Source organism: Mchenga conophoros, linkage group LG9, assembly GCF_057382185.1.
Source record: "Mchenga conophoros isolate Kocher_MC1m ecotype Shallow Benthic linkage group LG9, M_conophoros_male_GT1.1, whole genome shotgun sequence".
In the NCBI taxonomy this organism is placed as follows: domain Eukaryota; kingdom Metazoa; phylum Chordata; class Actinopteri; order Cichliformes; family Cichlidae; genus Mchenga; species Mchenga conophoros.
Genome location: NC_140534.1, coordinates 21,039,111 through 21,062,187, shown reverse-complemented (window position 1 = coordinate 21,062,187; position 23,077 = coordinate 21,039,111). Strand labels below are relative to the sequence as shown.

The window sequence follows — 23,077 nt, the reverse complement described above, 5'->3', positions numbered from 1 at the left end:
AAAGTATGTTTACCCTTCCTAACTTGCGTCTAATCATTGTTTTCTTTTTTTGGTGCGTGCCAATTATGGGTTATTTGAAATTTTAAGGTCTCTAAAATAAAAAAAGCATAACTAAATTGCAGAAAATCACTGTTTAGTTTTAGCTGAACTGGTCACAGTTAGTGGTAAGCAAATGCAAGTCTATGTCACAAAGGCAAAAAATTGTCAAAACATCCAACTCCCCTCGTTCGGTTTGTTGTAAAGAATGTAAAGAGAGATATCGATCGCCGCATTTCCACTTTCTGTGTGTGTGTGTGTGTGTGTGTGTGTGTGTGTGTGTGTGTGTGTGTAGCAGCCTCTGACTCAGTGCTGAATGGGTCCTAGAGTCACATGGCTACATGTCAGCAGGCTGGAGGAGGAAACGTAATCCCGAGGAGGAAGGCTGGCGTTATCAGTCTGTGCATGTTGGTCTGAGAGGGCATTCGGCTCGACGAGACACTCCACATCTCTAACACGCTCTCTCTCCTTCTTTTTTTTTTTGTCTTCCTATCTGTCTCCTCTCCCTCTGTTTGTTTTCTCCCTGCACTCTGATCAGCCCCGGGTCTGTATTCACAGCAGAGTTCAGAATTGCACTACAATGTCTGCGGTGGCTTCTCTGCAGTAAAGCACACAAAGGTATGGTACAATCAATAAGCTTTTTTTTTTTTTTTTTTTTTACTGCTTCTTTAACAGTTGCTAGGTTTTCAACTATTTGCATTTGTCACATTTGTATGTATTTTTTTTTACAGATTATTGATTTTGCCATTCATTTTTATTTGGTTTATTAATTCATTATTCATATGGGCTAGTGCTTAAAAGAGTAACCTGATCCGTTATTTGTCAAGTCTAATCCTTCCTGATAATGAAACATTTGAGGTGAGATTAGAGCTGACTCAGGGTTCAACCACAGTGATCTGTAGCCAGCTGTAAACAAATCAAAATATGCTCCACAGATTACACAGTTTGAGGAAGGAGGGAAAGTAAGGGGGTAAGAAAACCAAAAAAACAACAAAAAGCCCTTTAAATGATCTTTAAATGAGCTCTCTTGTTGCCCACTTGTGTTTCAGTAGCACAAACATGTTTTTCCAGTGTTGTAAATCCTAAATTGGTGCCTTCAAAGGACACATTTTAGGACTGGATTGCTTTCTAAGTGATGTGGTTAAATCAGAATTTGACCATTTGTGGCTACATCAAAAAACGATGTGATTTTTCTAAAGTGTTTGTCGCTTCACCCACTTTAGTTCTTTTTTTTATTTTTTTTGTTCTTTTTTTTTTTTAAATAAAAGGTTAATAGTATAATAGGTTAGCAACACAGTCGGTGTTTCAGGAAAAAAAATGGTGTTGTCTGTTCAAACCTGCACTGTCAGCTAAAGGAAAAGCTCTGTTCTTTAATGAAACCTCATACTTCTTCTTTCTTCCCTGTCATTGTCCTGCTTTCATAAATACAGGCCAGTGTATTGGTTGAGGTTTGGACATTGTGATCAAGCTTCTATTTCTGTGCACGGGCATTTTTATTGGCAGTGTGCACATTTTATTGAACTGTTCTTTAATTATGCTTTGTTTTTGATAGAATTTGTAGATGTGCAGGGAGACTGCGGTTGGCGCTCACGTGCCAAGCTGCCAACCGAAGCCGGGCCCGGCCGCGGCTTTCTTCTGGCTCATAACCTCCGTCCCGTCGTCTGACTGTCTCGTGTATTTATGAGGGCACGACATAGGATATTTTTAACCAGAGGTGTGGACTCGAGTCACATGACTTGGACTCGAGTCAGACTCGAGTCATTAATTTTATGACTTTAGACTTGACTTGAAAAAATGTTCTAAGACTTGTGACTTGACTTGGACTTTTACACCAATGACTTGGGACTTGAATTGGACTTGAACCGGTTTACTTGAAAAGACTTGATATTTTACCCCAAATATAAAATTTAACATGCATATTATATAGAGATTGAAAATGTGACGTCATTCACGGGTAGAACCGCAAAGGATTCTGGGAACTCGTGGCAAGAGGTACTAGCGCACGCAGGCTTTCAATTAAAATCAGTCACACAGCGATAAAAAGAAACACAAAAATGTCAAGAAGCTGTTGTATTATTAACTGCAATAGCCGGTCGCATGACAGCCACGGGAAGCCGACGGGTAAAGAGATCGGTTGTTATCGGATTACGTCGTTGAAGAGAAATTGTTCGAGCCATGTTTCCGAAGTGACAAAGACGCGACGGGTGGCCTGGATTGCAGCCATTCAAAGATCAAATATAACGTCCCAGAACACTCCAGCTCACAGGTTAGTCTGCTCCAAGCATTTACACGAAGGTCAGTCTGCTGTTGTAGTTAACATAATTGGTGATATAGGTTACAAGCAAGTCTGGCGCTGAACAGAAATGGTCGCGCTATGCTCCTTTGTTTATTGTGCATAAATAGTGAATTGTCCTGACACAATATTGCGTTTCGCTTCTGTTATTATGGTACATTGACAAAAACATATACTTTTATTCACAGGATAAAACAGGTTTTTTGTATCACTAATTTTGTCATGTGTTGAGAAAAACACAGATTAAAAAATTACATGGTCTAATATTTACATTTAGCATAACTGCAACATGCTTTTTTTCGTTTTTTTTTTAAAGACTCGAAAGGACTTGAAATTCAAAATTTCAGACTTGTGACTTGACTCGGACTTTTACACCAGTGACTTGAGACTCGACTCTGACTTGCCTGACATTACTTGAGACTTGACTTGAGACTTGAGGATAAAGACTTGAGACTTACTTGAGACTTGCAAAACAATGACTTGGTCCCACCTCTGTTTTTAACCTTTTGCTTGCGATTAACACAAACGGTCAAATGACATCAAAGTGGAAGATGCACAGGTGCAGAATAAGCAGTTTGTAGGTCTGTATAAGACATTTTTGCTATTTTTCTGAGATTTTCTTGCGCCAAACCATCAGTACTTGACTCCTAATCCAGCGCTCTGTTTTCTATAACCTGCTGTCTTCAAGGATCCCATTTACCCATAAATGTGTCTGTGATATGCATCAGGTGGTAGGGAACTCTTCCTCACAGAAAAGTTTAAAAACATAGAGGGATTTCCATCAGGAATGGAAATTTACAACATACCACAGAGCCAAAGAGTCAGGTGCATTCATACACTTTGGGAGCGATGAGTCATCACAAAGTACACATCAGAGATCCAAATAAAGAGAAAATGTCAAGCTCTCATCACTCTCCCACTCCGTTATCCTCTTCTTCTGAAAGTGGGATGCAGATCTTTGGAGATTTACAGATTAATCTGATGTGTAATTAAAAGCAAAGGAAGTGTTTGCTTTTGGGATTTATTGCAGTCTCGCGTTAGAAACTATAAAATAACATGTTACACGCTACACCCGCTTGTTTTCTGTAAAAATCTGATTCAAGTCAACACTGGGTGTGACCCCTTTGAAGGTAACCATAGGCAGACATAAGCATTAAGTACTTAATTTGTTTGAGGATCTTGAAGAACTGGCTTAATTTCTATTGTTTTTTTAGGCTGGGGCAGTGACTTCTCTAATAAGTAAGTAATCCCAAATTGACTGGATGATGCTGACATCAGTAGTCTCTGGGGGGGGCAGACCATCTGTTGCAGGGATACTTATAATCGTGGTCTTCCATTACATTGCTATATGCTTAGGGACACAGTCAAGCTGCACATGCTGAAGAAAAAGTGTAAATGTTAAATTCTCAAGCGGTAATCTCCTGGTTGGCACAGTGCTTGTATAATAAAAAGTATGAGAGGTAGATCTGGGTGAAAAATGTTAGCTGTGATTGATTTTATTTTTTATTAATCTGTATGCTTAGAATGAAAAACAAATCATCTTTGTACGTCACTTCATAAAAGATTAGGCTAGTGTCTTAATCACAGATGGCATGAAAGATGTCACTCATTGGTGTTGAAAGCTCAACTTTACTGTTTTCTTAAAGTTATCTTATATGGATGAAAGGCTGGAGTGCCATTTATCAGCTGAAGCTAGAGGGCTATATAGCAATCTGCATCTGTAATCTCTATGGGTGCAATGCATAGCTGTCCTCAGTAACAGGCTAATAAAACACTGAACACTTACCAGTCGGGGCACCTGTCAAGCAGAATGACATTTAAATTTAGATGTCAGGTGGAAGTTTTTTTTTTTTTTTTTCCGTAAATGCATTAAAATGTTTTTATTACTTATAAATTACATTTAAATGTAAATGTGATTTTATTCATTTTATTTTTGCACCAGGTTATTTTTTTCCCAGCCAAGCTTTAGACGTTGTCCTTTGACCAAGACTTGCTATATTTACACAAAAAAAGGCATTCAAACAAGGCTGAGTCTTTAACAAATACAGATGAAAAGAGTTCAGGCTAAAGCAATTTAGTATTGTTTCTGAGTATGAAGTCTTTGGGCCTACTATAAATCCAGGCTCACCACTACAAGCCCGTCGATACAACTGCAAAGGCTCAGTAACACATAGGCTATTTTCGTTGAACGCAGCACATCAACAAATCCAACTACCATGCAAACCAAACAAGCTCCCAGGTGGCTAGAGCGCTTTTAAAATGAGCAATTCAGAATTTGACTAGTCATTGGAGCTAAGGAGGAGAGGCACCATGCAGGTTATTAGATTCACGTGAAAGGTCGGCATCCATTATAGTATGGCGGTTAGTTAATGCACGTGGTGTGTTTACCTTGCATATCTGTAAAGGGTCCATTAATGTTATATTTGCATGGTTTGGATTGGTGTATGGTGCCATTCAAACAAGCCTTTTTCAGGGAAGGCCTTCCTTGTTCCAACAAGGTAATGCCAAACCACATTCTGCATGTGTCATCAGTCTCATTGCTGCTTACTGACCTTTCACCAAAATAAAACCTTTGGCACATAATACAAAGGAAGCCTGACTAGCTAATTAGCTAGAGTCCTATATTAAGCAATAACGGGAAAATTGGCTGGTAAAAAGTTTCCTCAGTTACCAAAAGTATTGTTCAAAGAAGAGATGGTGCCTTAACTTAGCCTTTTATGAAACCTGTTGCTTTAATAGGTTTCAAAGTAAGAGTATACCTTTCAACAAAACAAAAAATTTACAATTTCAACATTTGCTGTGCGTCTTTGACTTCTGTTTAGTTTACACACATGGCACTAAAATTTCAGCTAATTTGGTTGCATTTGAAGCTTTGGACTTGTGTATGTGTGGATCAGACCTATTTTTCAGCTGCTAGAAAGAAATCTGGAAACCACTTGTTCCATTTCTTTCTATAAGTTTACAGCTCCTACTGACAGGCATCTGTCTGTTGCTGTTACCTTCTTCCTGTTTTCATACTTACTTCCTCCCTGAAGGAAAGATTTCCCAAAGCTTTGTGTTTGCACATTTAAAGGCTGTGACTAAGTCTAACACGGAAAAGTTTTCAAGCTTATAAAGAAAAAAAATTCCATCCTCCTCATCTAAGAAACTCTTTACAAAGTACCAGACTCGTGGATGACTCTTGGAAGACCTGATGGATTTCTTCCAGGTGGGAAAAGGAACATGCTGACCTCAGCACTTATCAGTGCCTTTTTCAGTTCCTGCACAAGGGACCCACCAGTTTTCTTTTGTTCAGTCCTCTAAGTGTACCTGATGTCAGACAGAGGACCATGTTGTTTCTTAACCTACCTGCTCGAAAAGGCAACTGCAGTCATTATTGTTTTCCTTTTCTGATCATTATTGTTATCCTAAAGGTATGATTACAGACGTGCCCTTAGGTGGATGAGCTGGTTCCCATAGTTTTCTCCCAGAATCCCAGGGTTTGGTAACTTTATCCCTGTGTAGCCAGCTCTGCCTCCTCCACTGTGGTGGGGTCTAGGTTTACTGAGAAAGTAATTTTCATGCACGCCCAAAGCTCAAACTCAGGCGGACTCTTTTATTACCACTGCCGCACGGATGGGATTATCTCAAACTATGCATGTAATTAACATTTGGTGCAGTGAAGTACTATCTTTGCTAAATCCATGTCCAAACAAAAGTTCAAGTCTGCCTCTTAAATTAAAATTTATATCATTGATTGTACTTCAGAGAAACCTCTATGAAATTGCTCACTGTGAACGAGGTCAGTGATATGATTGCGTTCAGGCACCAAGGAGGCTTATCATTTCTTTGATAGATGCTGTCAGAAAGCCAGCTTTGGCAGAACATGAACCCACAGAGGGCCCTCCTGCTGCTTTAATATTGTTTAAGGACTCTTTGGGTACCTGATATATACAAAAGTAACCAGTTTGCTTAATTTGGCTAAAGTTTCGGTTGATCTTTTTAGCCTGACAATATGGTTACATTTTACTGTAAAATGTAACCATATTTTTTTTCCCCCCAGGTGCTTAAGATGGCATCTTCAATTTCTTGCTTTCATCAACAGCCAAGGACATTCAGGGTGCACTCAGAAGAAGTCAGAACCACACCATTTCACAACTTTTGATTTAATAATGAAAAAGAAAATCTAATGAGAGATACATTTAATTTTGTACGTATTGTACCGAAAGCCCCTTCAATAACATTTTACACAATCTCTACCTATGATTACATGTGTACCATACGTGACGGAGACTCTGGAATGACGGAGGTTGGCTGAGGCACGTGCTGCCGCTTATCAAAGGCTCCTCTTCATAGTAGCATTAATGTTATCTGGCTCTTATCTTATCGAGCTGAATTGGTCAACGACCTTGAATGGTAGTTGGGAAGCTCTGCAGGGCTTCAAGGCAAGAATCAAATAAAAAGGAAAAGAAAGATGTAATGTAGTTCTCTGAAGTTGTTGCCTTTTTATGGCTCAAATATAATGCATTACATTTTTCTTCATCATAAAAGTGACCAGTTTAAGTCTGAAGAAACAAAAGGGCCTCCCCACCCCACCCACCCCCCGGGGTTAATTGACTAGGACAGTTCACTGTCTGACCTTGAAAAAAAGTGTAACGCTGACAATTTTCGTTTAAATCTCAAAGATAGCTTCGTCCTTATTCTTTCTAGATTTGTATTTGGTGGCTTTTGCACTCTTGTTCACCTTGAAGTTTTAAATCTGTCATCATGTGATCTAACTCCCTGATCTGCATCTGGCTCCAGGTTATGCTGCCCAAAAGCTGTCTGAGTCCCAGTGAGAAAGAGAAGGGCTAAAGCCACACCAGTCTAAACCAGCTTTCCAGCGCCTCTCCAGCAACGACTCTACTGCAGAGCCATGAGCAACCCCGATGCTCCCAGCCAGGTTACGGACGCCGTGGCTTCGGTTATTCACGGAGTAAGTACGCACGCCCACATGCACAAAAGCTTCAGCCTGCCCTATCAGGTCAGGCTACACCATCACTGGCTGCATGATAAAGGATATGAGATAGTGGCTCTGATTTAAAACCACATTAAACTAAACACATTGGCAGGACTTAGTCTTTCCTTAGTTTGGTCTTTTCCTATCAGTTCTCCTTGTGCTGGATTTATGCTGCATCAGCTTCCTCTGCCCTCTCTGGCATTGGAGTGTGTATTTTGGACAGTGATGTTCCCTCCCGTGCAGATCTAGTAACATCCAGTTCTCTGCCAACATACAGCAGCTCTGACTACAACATAAAAATGTTCAGGAACGCTCAGAGAGCAGCTCCTGTTGAAATTGCCCTCTTATTATAGCGCTGGAAAATATCAGCAGGCACACAGTTAAATCTGTTTCCTTCCTCTTTTCTTGAAGTTGACGTTGTTGAAAACAGTGAAAACAATATTGGCACATAATGAGAGTTGATTGCGAGGCTGCTGGTGGAGCACGAGTTGATAAACATGGCTGGCAAAGGCCTGAGGGCAGCTGGTCAGTGGCCAAAGAAAGCAGAATTCCTCCACAGAGGTTCTCAACAAGGTCCTCTCGTGATTATCTTGCTGCAGCAGAAAATAATTACAATCCAGCCGTGAATACTCTCATATTGCTAGAGCTGATCCGTTTATGACTATGGTTTGTAAATCCAGGCATACATTCAATTTCATACCAGGAAATATCAGGATTGCGGTTTTATTAACTGATTTACTCACCTTTCCCAGGAGCTCTATCTTTCCCAGAATGACAAGCCATATTTTTGATAACTTTACTGTGAATTATATGTGCAGCTAGGTAGAAATGGGAAAACATTTATTTCTGAATAACCAGTCATGAAGGCCACTACTGACTGAGAGTACACGTTCGTCTTCTGCCGTTGTTTTCAGTTTTTCACGGCAGATCCAATCGAGGAAATCCCACCTTGAGCCTAGCTTTGGACTTCATTTCAAATGTTGCAACTACTCGGGAACTAGACAAAGGTTGAATCACCAGGCATACACACTTCGAAGTCGAATCTCACTAGTTAACGCAGAGAATTAGAAGCATTTAGATGAAATTCGATCCACTAAACGCAATTACTGATCTATCTATTGAGATGTCTAATGATAAATACAGATATAGAGAGATAGATATAGATATATATTCCAAGGTGTTCCCAAGCCAGCTAAGAGATGCAATGTCTACTGTATGTCCTTGGTTTGCCTAGGGGCCTCCTCCCTGCAGGACGTGCTTGTTTCCCCTCACCTAGGAGGTGTCCAGTCACCACAGCTGGCTCCATTCGATGTGGAGGAGTAGCAGCTCTACTCTGAGCTCCTCCTGAATGACTGAGTCTCTAAGGGCCCAGACAGCCCTTAGAGGAAGATCATTTCCGCTGCTTGTTTCTGCAGCCTCATTCTTTTAATCATTCCCCTCAGCTCGAGGCAATAGGTGAGGGTAGGAACGTACATCAAAACACAAAAGTAAAGCTGTCGATTTATCGGTAAAAATCGGCAGTTTCACTTTTACACTCGGCTCTCTCCACCCCAACAGACTGATTCAGCATCCACATCACTGCAGATGCTGCACTAATCTGTTAGTCTCCTGCTTGCACATTAACAAGACACTGAGATACTTGGAGCACCAACTCATTGAACTGCACCCATTTCCAGGTGTGGCCTTGAGATTGGAGGTAATAGTTCTACAACTGTAATGGGCGGATTTTTTATTTATTTATTTATATCCAACTCTTCCTTGAGTTATGCTACTAAGGCTTAAATTTAGGGATGTTGCTGCTTCGATTGACAGGCATGCCGACTTGGGCAACCTTTGCCAGTCAGTGAACTGGACCTCTCAACCATGTTTGTGCTGCTGCTTCATTTAAGCATTTAAATGAAGTCATCTGACTAATATTACACCCCGCTGTGGATAGATGGATGCATAGCTTTGCGTATGACTGTTTATCTTACATCCTGCACAGCTCACATCTAATCAGCACTTCAGGATCAGATTATTCCCTTGATCAAAATCATAACTAAATAATAATAATGATAATAACTAAATAAACTTTCTGTTCCTGACAAAGCAAAAAAGGTAAAATGCTGTTTATTTAGAAGCAGTAAATTCCTAATACAGTGCTTTTAGATGCACAGATATTCAGTTTGTGTATAATACCAAAGGCATTAGTTGCTATGAAGAACATGGTGCAAAGGGCAGAGCTCCTGTGTTCATTTACAGCACTCTGCATGTCTTTATTGTGTTTGTACTTAGTAGGTTTATGGCAGTCAACTGAGCCTGTGATCCATAATTTCTTTTGGCTGTGATGAGATTTGCCAGTTGGTAGCACAAAGATAAAAAAAATTCTGGGTAAATGATTAACTCCTGAGCTCTGTGTGTGTGTGTGTGGTCAAGGAGTGGTCAGTTACTCCACTCTGGATTTTATGTGCTGACATTTTGAAACTAATGTCAGTGGTTGTCGTCTTCCTGCCGTGAAGATCTGCCCTGGTCACGTAACTGAGGCAAACTGAAATGGAAACGCGTTGCCTTCTAGGAAAGGAGCCAGCACTACCTTGATACAGGAAATCCAAAACTGTCTCTGAGGTTCACATCGCAAAAACGCCTGTAATGTCATTTGATGGACTTCCTGTATAAGGTGAGTTTGTCGCCTTTGTGCTTAGGCTGTTTGTGTGACATTTTGGCTTGATGTTATCTTTCCCCGCTTTCCCCGAACAGAGATTGTTCCAAATGTTGTCTGACTTTGCTTCTTAAGGTAAACCTAACCTCAGCACGACCCCTGCAGCTGTTTAATGTTCAGTCTTGTTCTTGAGGGTTTTTTTTTTCTATGCCCAGTAGCTCATTTCCTTTTCTCCTTAAGCTGCAGAAATAGAAGTTAATAATTACTTTCTTATGTCATCTTAATGCGCGAGTAGTTGCACATAGTCACTCCTCTGATGGTCAGCAGTGAGATTATGGGTTTTCTTCACAGGGGCTTACAGAGATTTTTTTTTTTTTTTTTTTCTTCAGTGGTTGTAACCAAACCACAACGAGTTAACTGTTAAATTGCAAAGCAAACAAGGAAATGAACTTCCTACAAAAAATAACGGGGCAAGTGTTGTGGCAGTATTCTCTGTTACTTCTCTCCTTGGAAATGAAACTCTGAAGTCACGGTTTCTTACAGAACATCTGCTGGTTGGTGACCCTAAGCTAACTCACTCCATTCTCTCGGGGTGCAACACATGCTTCCTTCTGCCCCTGCTGCTGCGTAGGTCACCTTATTAGGAATGTAAACAGAGTACATGGAGAAATGGCTTAATCAGTCCACATTAGCAAATTAGCTGAGTCAGTGTTAGAATTATTGGGGAGGATCCTTTATTTTCTCCCCTGTAATAGTTGTTATAGTTTACACGTCTGTGAGCCTCGTTGGGTCCACTTTAGTTTAAGTGACGTAAAATTTGTCATCAGTGATTTTGAGAACTGCAGGTTTAGACTATTAAACTTTGTTTTTTAATGGGAAATGTTACACTTAACTGACACTGGGACTAGGGCTGCTCAATTAATCGAATTTTAATCACGATTACGATCTGGGCTTTCAACGATCATTAAAAATGACTGAGCCGATTATTAGCCCCTCCCTCATTTATCCGCGACACCTTAAAGGCCGTCCGTGAAAATATTGTCGGGCATAAACCGGTCCGTGGCGCAAAAAAGGGTGGAGACCGCTGATTAAGAGGACCCGAGGGAAGCCCGGAAAGCTAAGCAGAAGTTATTTGGAGAGAAGAGAGTGACTGCTGTTGGTTGAAAAGAGAGTTTAAAAAAAAAAAAACTTCAGTGGTGTTGCACACCATTTTATATTATTATTTTAAAGTCATTGTTAACCCTTTAAAGCCGGTCAGAGCAGCACGCTCCGTTTTGCGTAACTATTTTTAAATCCCTGTAGAACCTGAACCGTGTAAGCTAGCGCAATAATTTGTTTTGCATATGAAACCGGAGGAGTTGTACTTACATCTGATGCCATCAGCTTGTCCTCGGTCACGGTTTCGTTCCACATATAGCTTTGCAAAAATTGCATAAAAAGCGCTTGCAGGAACAAAAACATAATATTCCAGAAACACGCTTTGCCGATCCGATCAGCTGTTCGTAACACTTCCCACAGTGAAATGATGCACCTGCTGTTTTCTTTGCAAATTTGCATCATAGGATTGTTTTTTGTTTTTCCTGCAGTATATAAAAATTGCTGTATCTCCAAAATAAAACTATGAAGAAACTCAAAATAAATTTCCTGTGGTGGGAAACTATTTTTTTGCAACTTTATTGTATTTAAAGTTTTGAGGGATAAACCTCTTAAATTTCTCCAAGTAGAAATATATGTAAACAAAACAAAAGCGATTTTCAATTTTTTTTGTAGTTTATTGCACTTTTTTGCAATTTATGTAATTACTATGGACTTAATGCATACATATTATTAAAATATGGGCTATAACAGTTGTATTGATGTATAGCAACTTGAAATGCTCCCACAAATGGCACTACAGCATGTAAAAAAATAATATAAGCTCTGGTGGACTTGGTTCTATGGTAGGTCTTAAAGGGTTAAATAAATATCGTCAAATAATCGTGATCTCAATTTCAGTGAAAATAATCGTGATTATCATTTTTGCCATAATCGAGCAGCCCTAACTGGGACTGTTGTGGAGAACGGCATCAATAAGCTAATAAGGAGAGAAAACTTCTACTGAGTAGAATTATTTCAGCTTATTGGTGCTGCCCTCCACGACTGTGGCATTTCTCACGAGGTTCCATTCCCGCTTTACAGGTTTTAGTATGTAGAGCTTTATAAACATGGTACACGTGATTCCAATTGTTATGTTAAGGGATGCTACAAAAATCTTAAAAAATCAGCTTTAAACAGGATAGATGGCCTCTTGTTGGAGGTTAAAATAAAAATATTCTTTGCCTGTTGACTATTTCACAATCGTAATCACGCCCCCCTCTTTGATTCCTTTTAGGGAGTCTCACCCTTGAACTTCACGTTGAGATTGAAATGGACACTTTGTCTTTGCGGCATTGAACTTTGATCTTTCAGTGAACTCTTTCAGTGAGCTGTTGGTCGTCCGTGATTGGGATCAGCCCTCTGTGGTTTGCACTACCTCCTCTTTCACACTTTTTTTTAAAAAAAGTATTATATATCATTCTAGCTTCATTCTTCCTGTGACGTGTATCTGACTCCCTCTGTATGTGACTCATCTCACTTAGGTTTGTAAACTGAGTTTGTCAGTTGGACATTTTAAAATAAAATGAGGCGTAGAAACACGACCCCAGGCTGTGTATACTACCAAATTGCGTTAGACTGATGGCTGGGAAAAGCAAAACTTTAAACATGGCCTTTTTTAATGCATGATGCAACAGTAAGGTTGTTGAAATCAATGTTTGTAATAGAAATTTGGCTGAGGTAAGACCTGGGTTACAACTCTTCTGCTTTCACACACTGTTCTGGAAAACTGAGCACAATCTGCACTGGGATTTCCTTGCAGTTGATTTACTTTAAAGATATGAGTTAATACAGCGACACATCAGCCACGATGCACGACATGATCACTACAGTGTCTGCACCCCCGCCTCCACTTTGCTTCCAAGTGCTGACTGTGGAGGATTTGCGACTGCCTCACCACACAAATAATCTCCTGCAGCCTCCACATGCTGAGTGTTGGTTTCTTTCTACAACAGTCTCTGCACATGCATGCCACTTACTAAAACCTGCATTAAAAATGGATGCATTACATGTTTCAGCAGTCTTAGTGCGGCAGATACAGTAAACTAATGTTGAAAGGAAATCTTTCACAAGTGGATAAAGGTTTTAAAATTGGCAAATACAGTATTTGATAAACCCTGTTAGCTATTTGAAAATCGCTTTTAACAAAATATATATTTTTTGAGGAAAAGCTAACTAGACATGCCCCTTTTAAAATTATCCATCCATATTTCTTTTGCCGCATATGTGGGATCAGCTCAGGCAGACTTTGCTCGCCCTGGCCACGTCTTCCAGCTCATCCAGGGGGATACAAAGTTGTTCCCAAGCCAGCTGAGAGAGATAATATCTTCAGAGTCCTAGGTCTTTCCCAGGACCTGTTTCCAGTAGGAAATACTTGAAATACATGCCTAGGAATTGTCCAGTAGGCATCCTAGTCAGATGCCCAAACCACCTCAACTGGCTCCTTTTGACACAGACAGCCCTCCTCACCCTATTTCTAATGCGTGACTCATGCTTCAAAGGCAAATCTATGATGTAATTTACAATGTAATTGTGAATTCATTTTAACCTTATGCTATAACCTTTGATGTGCACCTCCTGAGAAATGCAACTACACATCAGACTGATGCAGCTCACAACGGTGTGAATGGCGTGGAGAGTTGCGGTGTAGGGTCAAGAGTGACTTCTGGTTTCGTCATAAATCAGATTTCCCAAAGAAGTCCAAATCAAGTTTAACACAGTCCAGGACACTTCTAAAGGAAACTCCTTTCTGTGGCTCACGCTTCACTCTCCCCTCACTCATGAAAAAGACCCCGATACTTAAACCCCTCCACCTGGGGTAGAAACGTTCCCCTGACCAGGAGAGGGCACGCCACCCTTTTCCAGCTGAGAACCATCATCTCGGACTTGGAGGTGCTGAATCTCATTCTCGACGTCTCATACTTGACCACAAACTGCTCCGGTGCAAGCTGGAGGTCACCACCTGTTGAAGCAAACAGAATGACATCATCCGCAAAAAGTAAAGATGAAATCCAGCCACTACCTCGCTACTTTTATCTTGGTGTTAACTTCTGCTTGACTGATGATTTAACTTGCGTTATAACATTTTATATGTAACACGAGTGGATGGGCTCCTGTCAGGTTGCACCAACACAAAAGATAAACAGGCCTTAATGTGGGTAAATAACTGAAATTCGCTGAATCACACATGACTCAGTTGGCACTGAATTAATATTAAATGCTCTAACCTTAGGTATATGCTTTAAAGTGCTATCAAAGCAGTGGAATGGTAATTCCTTGAAGAGAACAGCACGGTGCAGCTATGAACACTCCTTCAGTATCCAGCCTCACATACAAGGCAAGGCAAGTTTATTTGTATAGCACAATTCAACAACAAGGTGATTCAAAGTGCTTTACAGAGACATTAGAAACAAGAACAAATAAAAAGCATGATTTAAAATTGATTAAAACAAGCAAATAAACTAACTAATTAACAATCAAACAAACAACAGTATATAAAATCAAAACAGATAAAATCAGAACAGTAGATAAAATCAGTAGTTAATGTAAGTTTTGAAATTTAAGCTTAAAGTGTGGATTTGGTGCTTTATTCAAATGCAGCTGAGAACAGGTGAGTCTTCAACCTGGATTTAAATAAACTGAGTGTTTCAGCTGATCTGAGGCTTTCTGGGAGTTTGTTCCAGATATAAGGAGCATAAAAGCTGAATGCAGCTTCTCCGTGTCTGGTTCTGACTCTGGGAACTGATAAAAGACCGGATCCAGATGACCTGAGGGATCTGGATGGTTCATACTGGGTCAGGAGGTCATTGATGTATTTTGGTCCTAAACCATTCAGAGCTTTATAGGCCAGCATCAGAACTTTAAAGTCTATCCTCTGACGGACAGGCAGCCAGTGTAAGGACCTCAGAGCTGGACTGATGTGGTCCACTTTTTTGGTCTTAGTGAGGACTCGAGCAGCAGAGTTCTGAATGAGCTGTAGTTGTCTGACTGATTTTTTTAGGTAGACCTGTAAAGATGCTGTTACAGTAATCAAGCCTACTAAAGATGAATGCATGGACTAGTTTTTCCAGGTCCTGTTGAGACATCAGATCTTTTATCCTTGAAATATTCTTGAGGTGATAGTAAGCTGACTTTGTTATTGTCTTAATGTGTTTTTCTAAGTTTAGGTCTGCATCCATCACTACACCCAAATTTCTCGCCTGGTTTGTGGTTTTTAGATGTATAGATTGAAGTTCTCTGGTGACCTGTAATCGTTTTTCTTTGGTGCCAAGGACTATTACCTCAGTTTTGTTTTTGTTTAGCTGGAGAAAATTGTGGCACAACCAGTCATTGATTTCCTCAATGCATTTACCAAGAGCCTGTACAGGGCCTCGGTCTCCTGGTGACATTGTGATATATATTTGTGTGTCATCTGCATAGCTGTGATAGTTTATTTTGTTGTTTATAATCTGTGCCAGTGGGAGCATGTAGATGTTAAACAGAAGGGGTCCCAAGATGGAACCTTGGGGAACTCCACATGTGATACTTGTCTGCTCAGATGTGAAGTTACCTATTGATACAAAGTATTTCCTGTTTTCTACGTATGTTTTGAACCAGTTTAGTACAGTTCCTGAAAGACCTGTCCAGTTCTCCAGTCGTTTGAGTAATATGTTGTGGTCAACTGTATCAAATGCTGCACTGAGATCCAGTAAAACTAAGACTGACATTTTTCCACTGTCTGTATTCAGACATATGTCATTGAACACTTTGGTCAGAGCGGTTTCAGTGCTGTGGTTCTGTCTAAAACCTGACTGGAAGGCGTCGTAGCAATTATTCTGTTTTAAGAAGTAACTAAGCTGTTGAGAAACTGCTTTTTCAATGATCTTACTTAAAAACGGGAGATTTGAGATCGGCCTGTAGTTGTTCATTTGTGTCTTGTCAAGATTGTCCTTTTTCAGTATAGGTTTTATTACAGCAGTTTTTAGTGATTCTGGAAACACACCTGATAATAAAGAAAAGTTGACGATCTGTAACAGGTCTGACTCTAAAGTCTTTGAGACCTTTTTGAAAAAACTTGTTGGCAGGACATCTAAACAGCAGGAGGAGGAGTTCAGTTGACCTAAGATGTCCTCCAGGTCTTTGCTGTTAATCGGGTGAAACTGTTTCATGGTGTTTAAACTGTTTTTTGGTGGACACAGTACATATCCTGGATCTGCTGTTGATGTACCAATTGCTTGTCTAATTTTTTGGATTTTTTCAGTGAAGAATTTGGCAAAGTCATTGCAGGCCATGGTTGAATGAAGTTCAGCTGCCACTGACACAGGAGGGTTTGTTAGCCTGTCAACTGTAGAAAATAAGACCCGAGCATTATGGCTGTTTTTAGTGATGATGTCAGAGAAGTAGGACCTCCTTGCATTCCTCAGTTGTAAATTATAATTGTGAAGTTTCTCTTTATAAATGTCATAATGAACCTGGAGGTTTGTTTTTCTCCATCTGCGCTCAGCTTTCCTACACTCTCTTTTTTCATTTTTCACCAGTGTGGAGTTTCTCCATGGAGACTTTTTCCTTCCAGAGATAACCTTCACCTTAATGGGAGCAATAGTGTCCATTACATTTAACATGTTAGCATTGAAGCTATTGACGAGCTCATTGACTGACCCTCTGGACAGGTCAGGTGTTAATGGGAAGACCTGGTTAAAAATTGCACTACTGTGTTCAGTTATACACCGTTTTGTGATCACTGTTGTTGATATATTTGTGTGGGCTGAGATTTTACTTTCAAAGAAAACACAGTAATGATCAGACACGCCCACATCAGACACAGTAACCTCTGAAATGCTCAGGCCTTTGGAGATCAGTAGGTACAACTCACTATAAACTTTTTCCTTGTCTTTACCACCTCTCGTTCCTGTACACCTCGCTTCCCAGTACTCCTGTCTACTTTCTTAAACATCCTGCCTATCCCACTTATTCTCTGTCAACCTCTTTCTTTGAACACTTTCTTGTACTCCCTCATTCCACAGCCAAGTTTCTTTGTCCTCTTTGCTCTGTCCAGAGGACACACCGAACACCTTCTTGGCACTACTGCTGAACTTTCCCCAGTCATCTGATAAGTCTTCCCTAGCACCCAGACCCCGTCTCAAGTCCTCCCAGGACTCTGTGCACTGTTCTTCCTTCTTCAGCTCACAACAATTGAAATCCTAAACTGTTTTTTTCTCTGTATTGGATCCATTAGATTGCATTACCGTACATTAGCTCCCTCAACTGCTAATTCTCATACATGAACATAGATCATTTGTTGAAATAGCTGAACCACTTAAACAGGATTGATGAAGAGTGTGCTTAGATTGAATTATGTTACTAATGCATTTAAACTTCTCTCATTTTCTGGCTAAAGCTAAAATATTAAAATGTCTTAAACTCAGTTTTGCCGGGTCTCAAACCGCACATCTCTAGCCCCGGTCTACACATTTGGATCATGTAGTGCAAATTCAGTATTAAGAGCGTGCTTTATTGTCTGACTCAACCTTTCAGGCTTTTTCACATGTTTAAAAAAGCATTGACTGTAAAATGTCTAACTTAACAGTTCTAGCTCAAGCTAAAAACTGGAAATGCTTATGAAACAAACTGCGTTGTGTGTTTAAGATGGGTCACACTTTTGTTTTTCTTTTCGCCGTAATGAATATATTTGAGCAACGTGCATAAACTCGAGCTCTTGGAAAGAGTCTATTTTCACACTGCTCTTTGGTTCCATGTCAAGTTTAATTAGTTTCATTTAAAGTAGAACCCAAATAAGTAGATTCTGTTCATCTCTTTTCAGTCTGAGAAAACGTGTCCAGCTTTTTTAGGTTTTCCTTACCTGGATGATTGAGCGTGCATCAAAATAATTTAATGTACTGTTAAAAAGTCTTAAATGTAGCTGTAGATATGTGGTGAAAACAGCTGCATTTGTTAGTTTCTGTAATTGAGACAGACTGTAATTCACAGGTCAGATTTTAGTCACTTTTGAGTCTTTCATGTTTCTTTTCAGCCCGTTGCTTAACATTACTTCTGTCAATATTAGCCTTCAAAAAAAAAGAAGTGTAAGAGGTTTAGATCAAATGCACTTAAAGCACCCAGGTAAATATTTAGACTTTATGTGGAAAACGTGGGGATGAATGTCAGCGTCGGGTTTTGTTCTTGACTGTTTAAACACGGCTTGTCCTTTCAGGCCACACTTGTCCTCAAAGCGAGAATGCGAGTCTTGTTTGTTCGGCCTCGGCACAATACGCAACCTGGTGAAGGTGGCAGGCTGGGCGATAGGGCTCTGATTATGGCATCACGAGGCTTTGATAAGCAGGGGGAGAGGGATATCTCCTGCCTGCAGTTCTTTAATAGAGGTGCTGAGTGAAGTAAGAGATCCAGTTTTGTCATGGTGGAGGGCGCTGACGCTTGTTGTCACCAAAAACCGTGCTTTTGATAAAGCTCACGTCATGAGCGAGGTAAGTCACTGAAACTGCAGAAGAAGTGTTGATCTTATTCAATTTACTCGTTTTTTTTCTGCTCTCTTTTTTTCCCTACTATGCTTCCCTCAGCTTGTTCTCATACGTGCCGTCGGTTGTGGAAAATTCTTGCACCCCTTCGAGAATCCTTCACACGTTGCTTCCACCTCGAGGGATTCACCGTGAAACCATGATATGAATGAGGGCCCTGTAAAAACAAACAACGAGATCATTTAGCTACACTCTGAGGGCTTCACTCGTCTGGATAATGCGCTGCAGGGTTTTGGATCAGTAATTAAGTGCTGAACGGTTGATGGTGATGTGGATGCAGGCTGATGCTTCAGTTCATAGCAAAATAGCACAGATCTGCTTGGTTATTGGTCCTTAAAGCTGAATTCTTGACTCTGGAGGTCACTGAGGTGCAGTGAGTCTGCTCACTCCTGTTTTTAGGCACTTGTTTAAAAAAAAAAAAAAGGGGGGGGGGGGGGGTGGAGAGAGATCTGAGAAATTGAACCTTGGGTCAATATTGAACGTTTTCTTGAAAGCCTTTTATTTTCAGCCCGTCCTCCGTTCAGCAGAGGGCTTACCGCTGCTGTCACCTTTGTGTGGCATGCAAAAAGAAGCATGGTGTTACAGGCTATGGGAGTCAGTTTTCCACGCTCTTCCTGCACATGCCTGCATGTCTGATCATCTGTTGACCTATAATTATTATTAACCAGAAAGTTTCCCGCTTAAATTTTCTCATCTCGATGGACTTCATAATCTTCGTGTGTCTAGGGGACCTTTGTACATCACACAGGTGCTGTAGAAGGTGTAGAAAATGTGATGTGAGCTATAAAAAAACGATAAAAATATTTTACAGCGTGCTTGTAAGTAACGACATTTTTATTGTCGTTTTAATTGAATTACTAGTAGTTAAACTGAAGTTTTGTAGTTTAAACCCATCAGAAAAGTATTTGATAACAATAAGAGTACAGTACCATCTGTGCTAAAACTTTGAGCCTAGACACAAAACTATCATCACGTTTGCTGTTGCTCCCTGCAGCACAGGAAAGCCTAGTGTAGGACCACCATGTTGGGAACATTTAACAGGGTGTCAAATGACTTGCGATCCCCGAGTTTTGCCACCTGCTGAATGGTGTCTGAGCACTCTTGTCATATCGCTGCAGTCCATCCTTTTCTCAATATCTCACCGGGAGAGACGGAGCAGGGCTCAGCGGGTTACTGCGTCGTGCTGCAGGAAAACAGATCTCTTATCACCCATGTGATCCCTGTTGGAACTAATCAAAGCTCATGGCTATGGTTTCTGACTTTAAAGCTCATGTTGAAGAAGAGATGACCTAACTGATGTGTTCACAGCTAGGACAGAACGCCCTCTAGTGGTGGTTTTAAGTGAGGCGCACACTTGTTCATTCTGAGCTGGGTTTTCAGCATGCACTCTTAGACATATGCATATCTCTTCTAACATAGGGCGAGAGGCGGGGTACACCCTGGACAGGTTGCCAATCTGAAGCATTTCCTCATTCTTATTTCACTGCTGTCTTGTTTATTTTCATCTTTTGTTGCAGCCAGAAGCTCCTGCTGCTTCATCACTACACGGGTCTCCGCGCCCAGAAGAGGAGGATGATGGGGACCTGAATAAAGCCTTGGGTGTCCAGCGCTTCCAGCAAATCCTCACGCCTGCTGCTGCCGTGCCTGATAAGGAGCACCACATTTACCATGACGAAGACATTGAATGTGAGCGTGCACAGAAGCTTCATAAAGCATGGAGATGCTTTCAGTTGTGTGCGAACAGCTCTGAAATTGATGTATTTATCTGTGTTTCAGACCACCGACACTCCTCTCACCACATCCACCGGCCTCTGTCCAAACTGCCCTCTGACGTACGCAGGAGGAAGGGCAGCAAGAAAAGGAAGAAGGATAAAGATCACAAAAGCAGCCATCCTCTCTGCAGTGTCCCCATAGAGGAAGGTGAAGATGAGGAGGAAGAGGAAGAAGAGGGGACAGAGCTAAATTCTGTTCTGTCAGAGCGATCTGAGTCAGAGAGAACCAAAGATGTGGAGGTAATCATTTTATTATTATTAGATTCATTTGAGTCTTTTTAACACAGTGTTTGGGAGCAAATAAGATAAAACCCCACGAGAAGCGTTATTTGATACAAAAATTGGTTGAAAATGGGTTTTAAATACAAATTTGCTTCGAGAAAATGGAACAATGTGATGTAACTTTTCTCTTTTAAACCAAACTGAAACCTACTGTGTACCTTTAGGCTTGTTCTAATTTCGGGAGTAATTAAAAGCTTGAATTATGTTGAATTCTGGGTTTTGCAATTGTCTGACAACTTTTCACCTTTGATTTTCTACTTTAAGCATAAAGAGACTTTTTTTTTTTTTTTTTTTTTTGATTTGCTGACCAAAGCTAGACCAGAATAAATGTTGATGGGTTCCTGAGGCTTGGTGGAATTTGAGAAGAAACTCTATACTCTTAAACAAACACTAATCAACACTGGGCAGGAAAAATCCCCCTTTTTAATAGAAGGGAATGTCAAACAGAACCGGACTCGGAGTGGGTGGCTATTTGCCTCAACCCACTTGAATGAGTTCGCATAAAATCAACAAGTAATAATCAAACGATTGCATGAAACTTTTTGCTCCCTTTGAATTCATACTGAAATCCAGCAACATCTAAATAACTCTGATTTATGTGCAAAAGTCTCCACAGGCTTTGTTTCTCCATTGTCTGGATGTGAGAGACGTTAGATTTATCTGATTTATTTATTTTTGACCGTGTTACAGGAAGCAGCACTCTCACGCTTCCTTTTCCCTCCACAGTTCTTCGTTTCCGAAGATGACCATGTATCCAAAAGTGTCAAAGAGAGCCCACACTCGGTCCGAAAGCTCGACATCGTACCGCAGTCCGGTGTGGGAGGTGAACATGAAGACGCAACTTCCACAGAGTGAGTCAAGTGTGCTTCATAGACTTCAAAAAGAAGTGAAAAAGGGCGTGATTGTTAGGTTGGTAATCATGCCTTACCTGCCGCGATGACTGCTTAATGCATGTTTTTGTCTTTTTTGATGAAATGTCCTCACAGCCATCCTGTTTGGGTGAGAGCACTGAGGCTCACGCCTGTTCGGGGGGCGGGGGTGTGTGATGCACTGTACGTTACCATGTCTCAGGCATCCAGTGAGCCTGCTGGGCATGATCAGATGGACCAGAGGAATCCTGTCCTCAGAGACCCATATATCACCTGTTGCTACTCAGCAGCCCTGACTCCACCTGTGACATTTACTTTGTTCCTTTTTAAAGAAATCTGAGCTTGAAAGAAGCTGCACATACACCTTTTGCTTATTTTGAGTCGATTAGAGATCAGCTTAACCGCAGAAGATTTGTCTTTTAAACCATTCTTACCTAAAGTGGAGGAAGTTGACTTAAAGACGAGGTTGTAAAGTAGCGTTTACGCTAGACGGTAAGTTAATTATGTCTATTTTTGCTGGATGTGTTGTTAAAATTCTTTGTCCTCTGTCCACTTTTTTGCTTTTTGCAGCTAAATGTGTAACTTGCACCGTGAATGCATTTATCAGAGTAGGAGAAGCGGTAGAAGGCTGTAATACTTCGACAATGTTAGTCCTGTTAAAACGAAATAACTATTAGGAGGATTTTTATGTGTGGTTGAGTGTGCACAGTTCCCAGTTTTTTAAAGGGGGAAATGTTCAATCCTAAAGATAAAAGATGAAAAACAATCCTTTTTTTACTTCTAATCTTTCTGCTCTTCTTTAGTAAACTGCCTTCATCTGAGCCCTCCAGCCCCACTGCCCAGTCAGTCCCAGCCGAGCACACGCCGCTGACCCGCGTCTCCTCCGCCAGCCGCAGTTACGACCTGACAGAGCGTCGACGCACGGGCAACATGACGGGTGCCGAGCAGGCCAAGTACCAGCGCATCCCCACTGATGAGAGCGAAGCTCAGACGCTGGCCTCTGCTGACCTGGACGGCATCAAGAGTGAGTGCGAATCATTTGGCAAGCAGATACTAATCGTGGCTTAAGTTCAAGCCTACACAGACTAAAAGTGTAAAGGGGTATTTGACATAGGTGCCCTCCAACTAGCCTTCTGTGGTTGTGTTTGAGGGGTGTTTTTGAAGGAAACGCACTTTGAGCGTTGATTGAAGTGAGATGTAATGTGAGCAATAAAGCGTTTCTCTCCTGCTTTTTATTGGCTGTTGATATTGTTAAAAGAGGACTCGTTACCTCTTTATGTTTTGTGTATTCTGGTAAATATGTAGCATTCTTTTTATCTGTATTCTGGGATCACCAGTGGCTCACATGACTGCCTGTATGTAAAATGAGCTCCTTGTAATGATAAACCCAACAGATAATCATCTCCTTACTCTGCAGTTTCTGTCTGCTTTACAAAATGATGATTGTTACAGCTTGCAAGGTTGGACAAAAAATAGTACAAAGTATACTTACCTGCTCAGCAGTACATAGTGACTTATTGTTAAACATAGAAAGATGTTTTCTTAAAAGAAAACGACGGTGATT

General features: G+C 40.7%; 1 protein-coding gene across 4 annotated transcripts in view; it reads left to right on the top strand.

Moving 5' to 3' along the window:
• Positions 1-375: 375 nt before the first annotated feature.
• Positions 376-23,077, top strand: part of slc4a2b (solute carrier family 4 member 2b) — a 37,066-nt gene continuing 14,364 nt past the window's right edge. The window contains exons 1-6 of one of the 4 annotated variants that reach the window (XM_085286892.1): positions 376-654; positions 7,112-7,283; positions 20,108-20,276; positions 20,367-20,602; positions 21,371-21,495; positions 22,317-22,537. In XM_085286892.1, coding sequence (XP_085143018.1) covers positions 7,224-7,283; positions 20,108-20,276; positions 20,367-20,602; positions 21,371-21,495; positions 22,317-22,537 — 811 coding nt within the window. In that variant the 5' untranslated portion in view covers positions 376-654; positions 7,112-7,223. The remainder of the gene's footprint in view (positions 655-7,111; positions 7,284-20,107; positions 20,277-20,366; positions 20,603-21,370; positions 21,496-22,316; positions 22,538-23,077) is intronic. The other 3 variants (XM_085286891.1, XM_085286894.1, XM_085286893.1) reach the window with 3 other exon arrangements.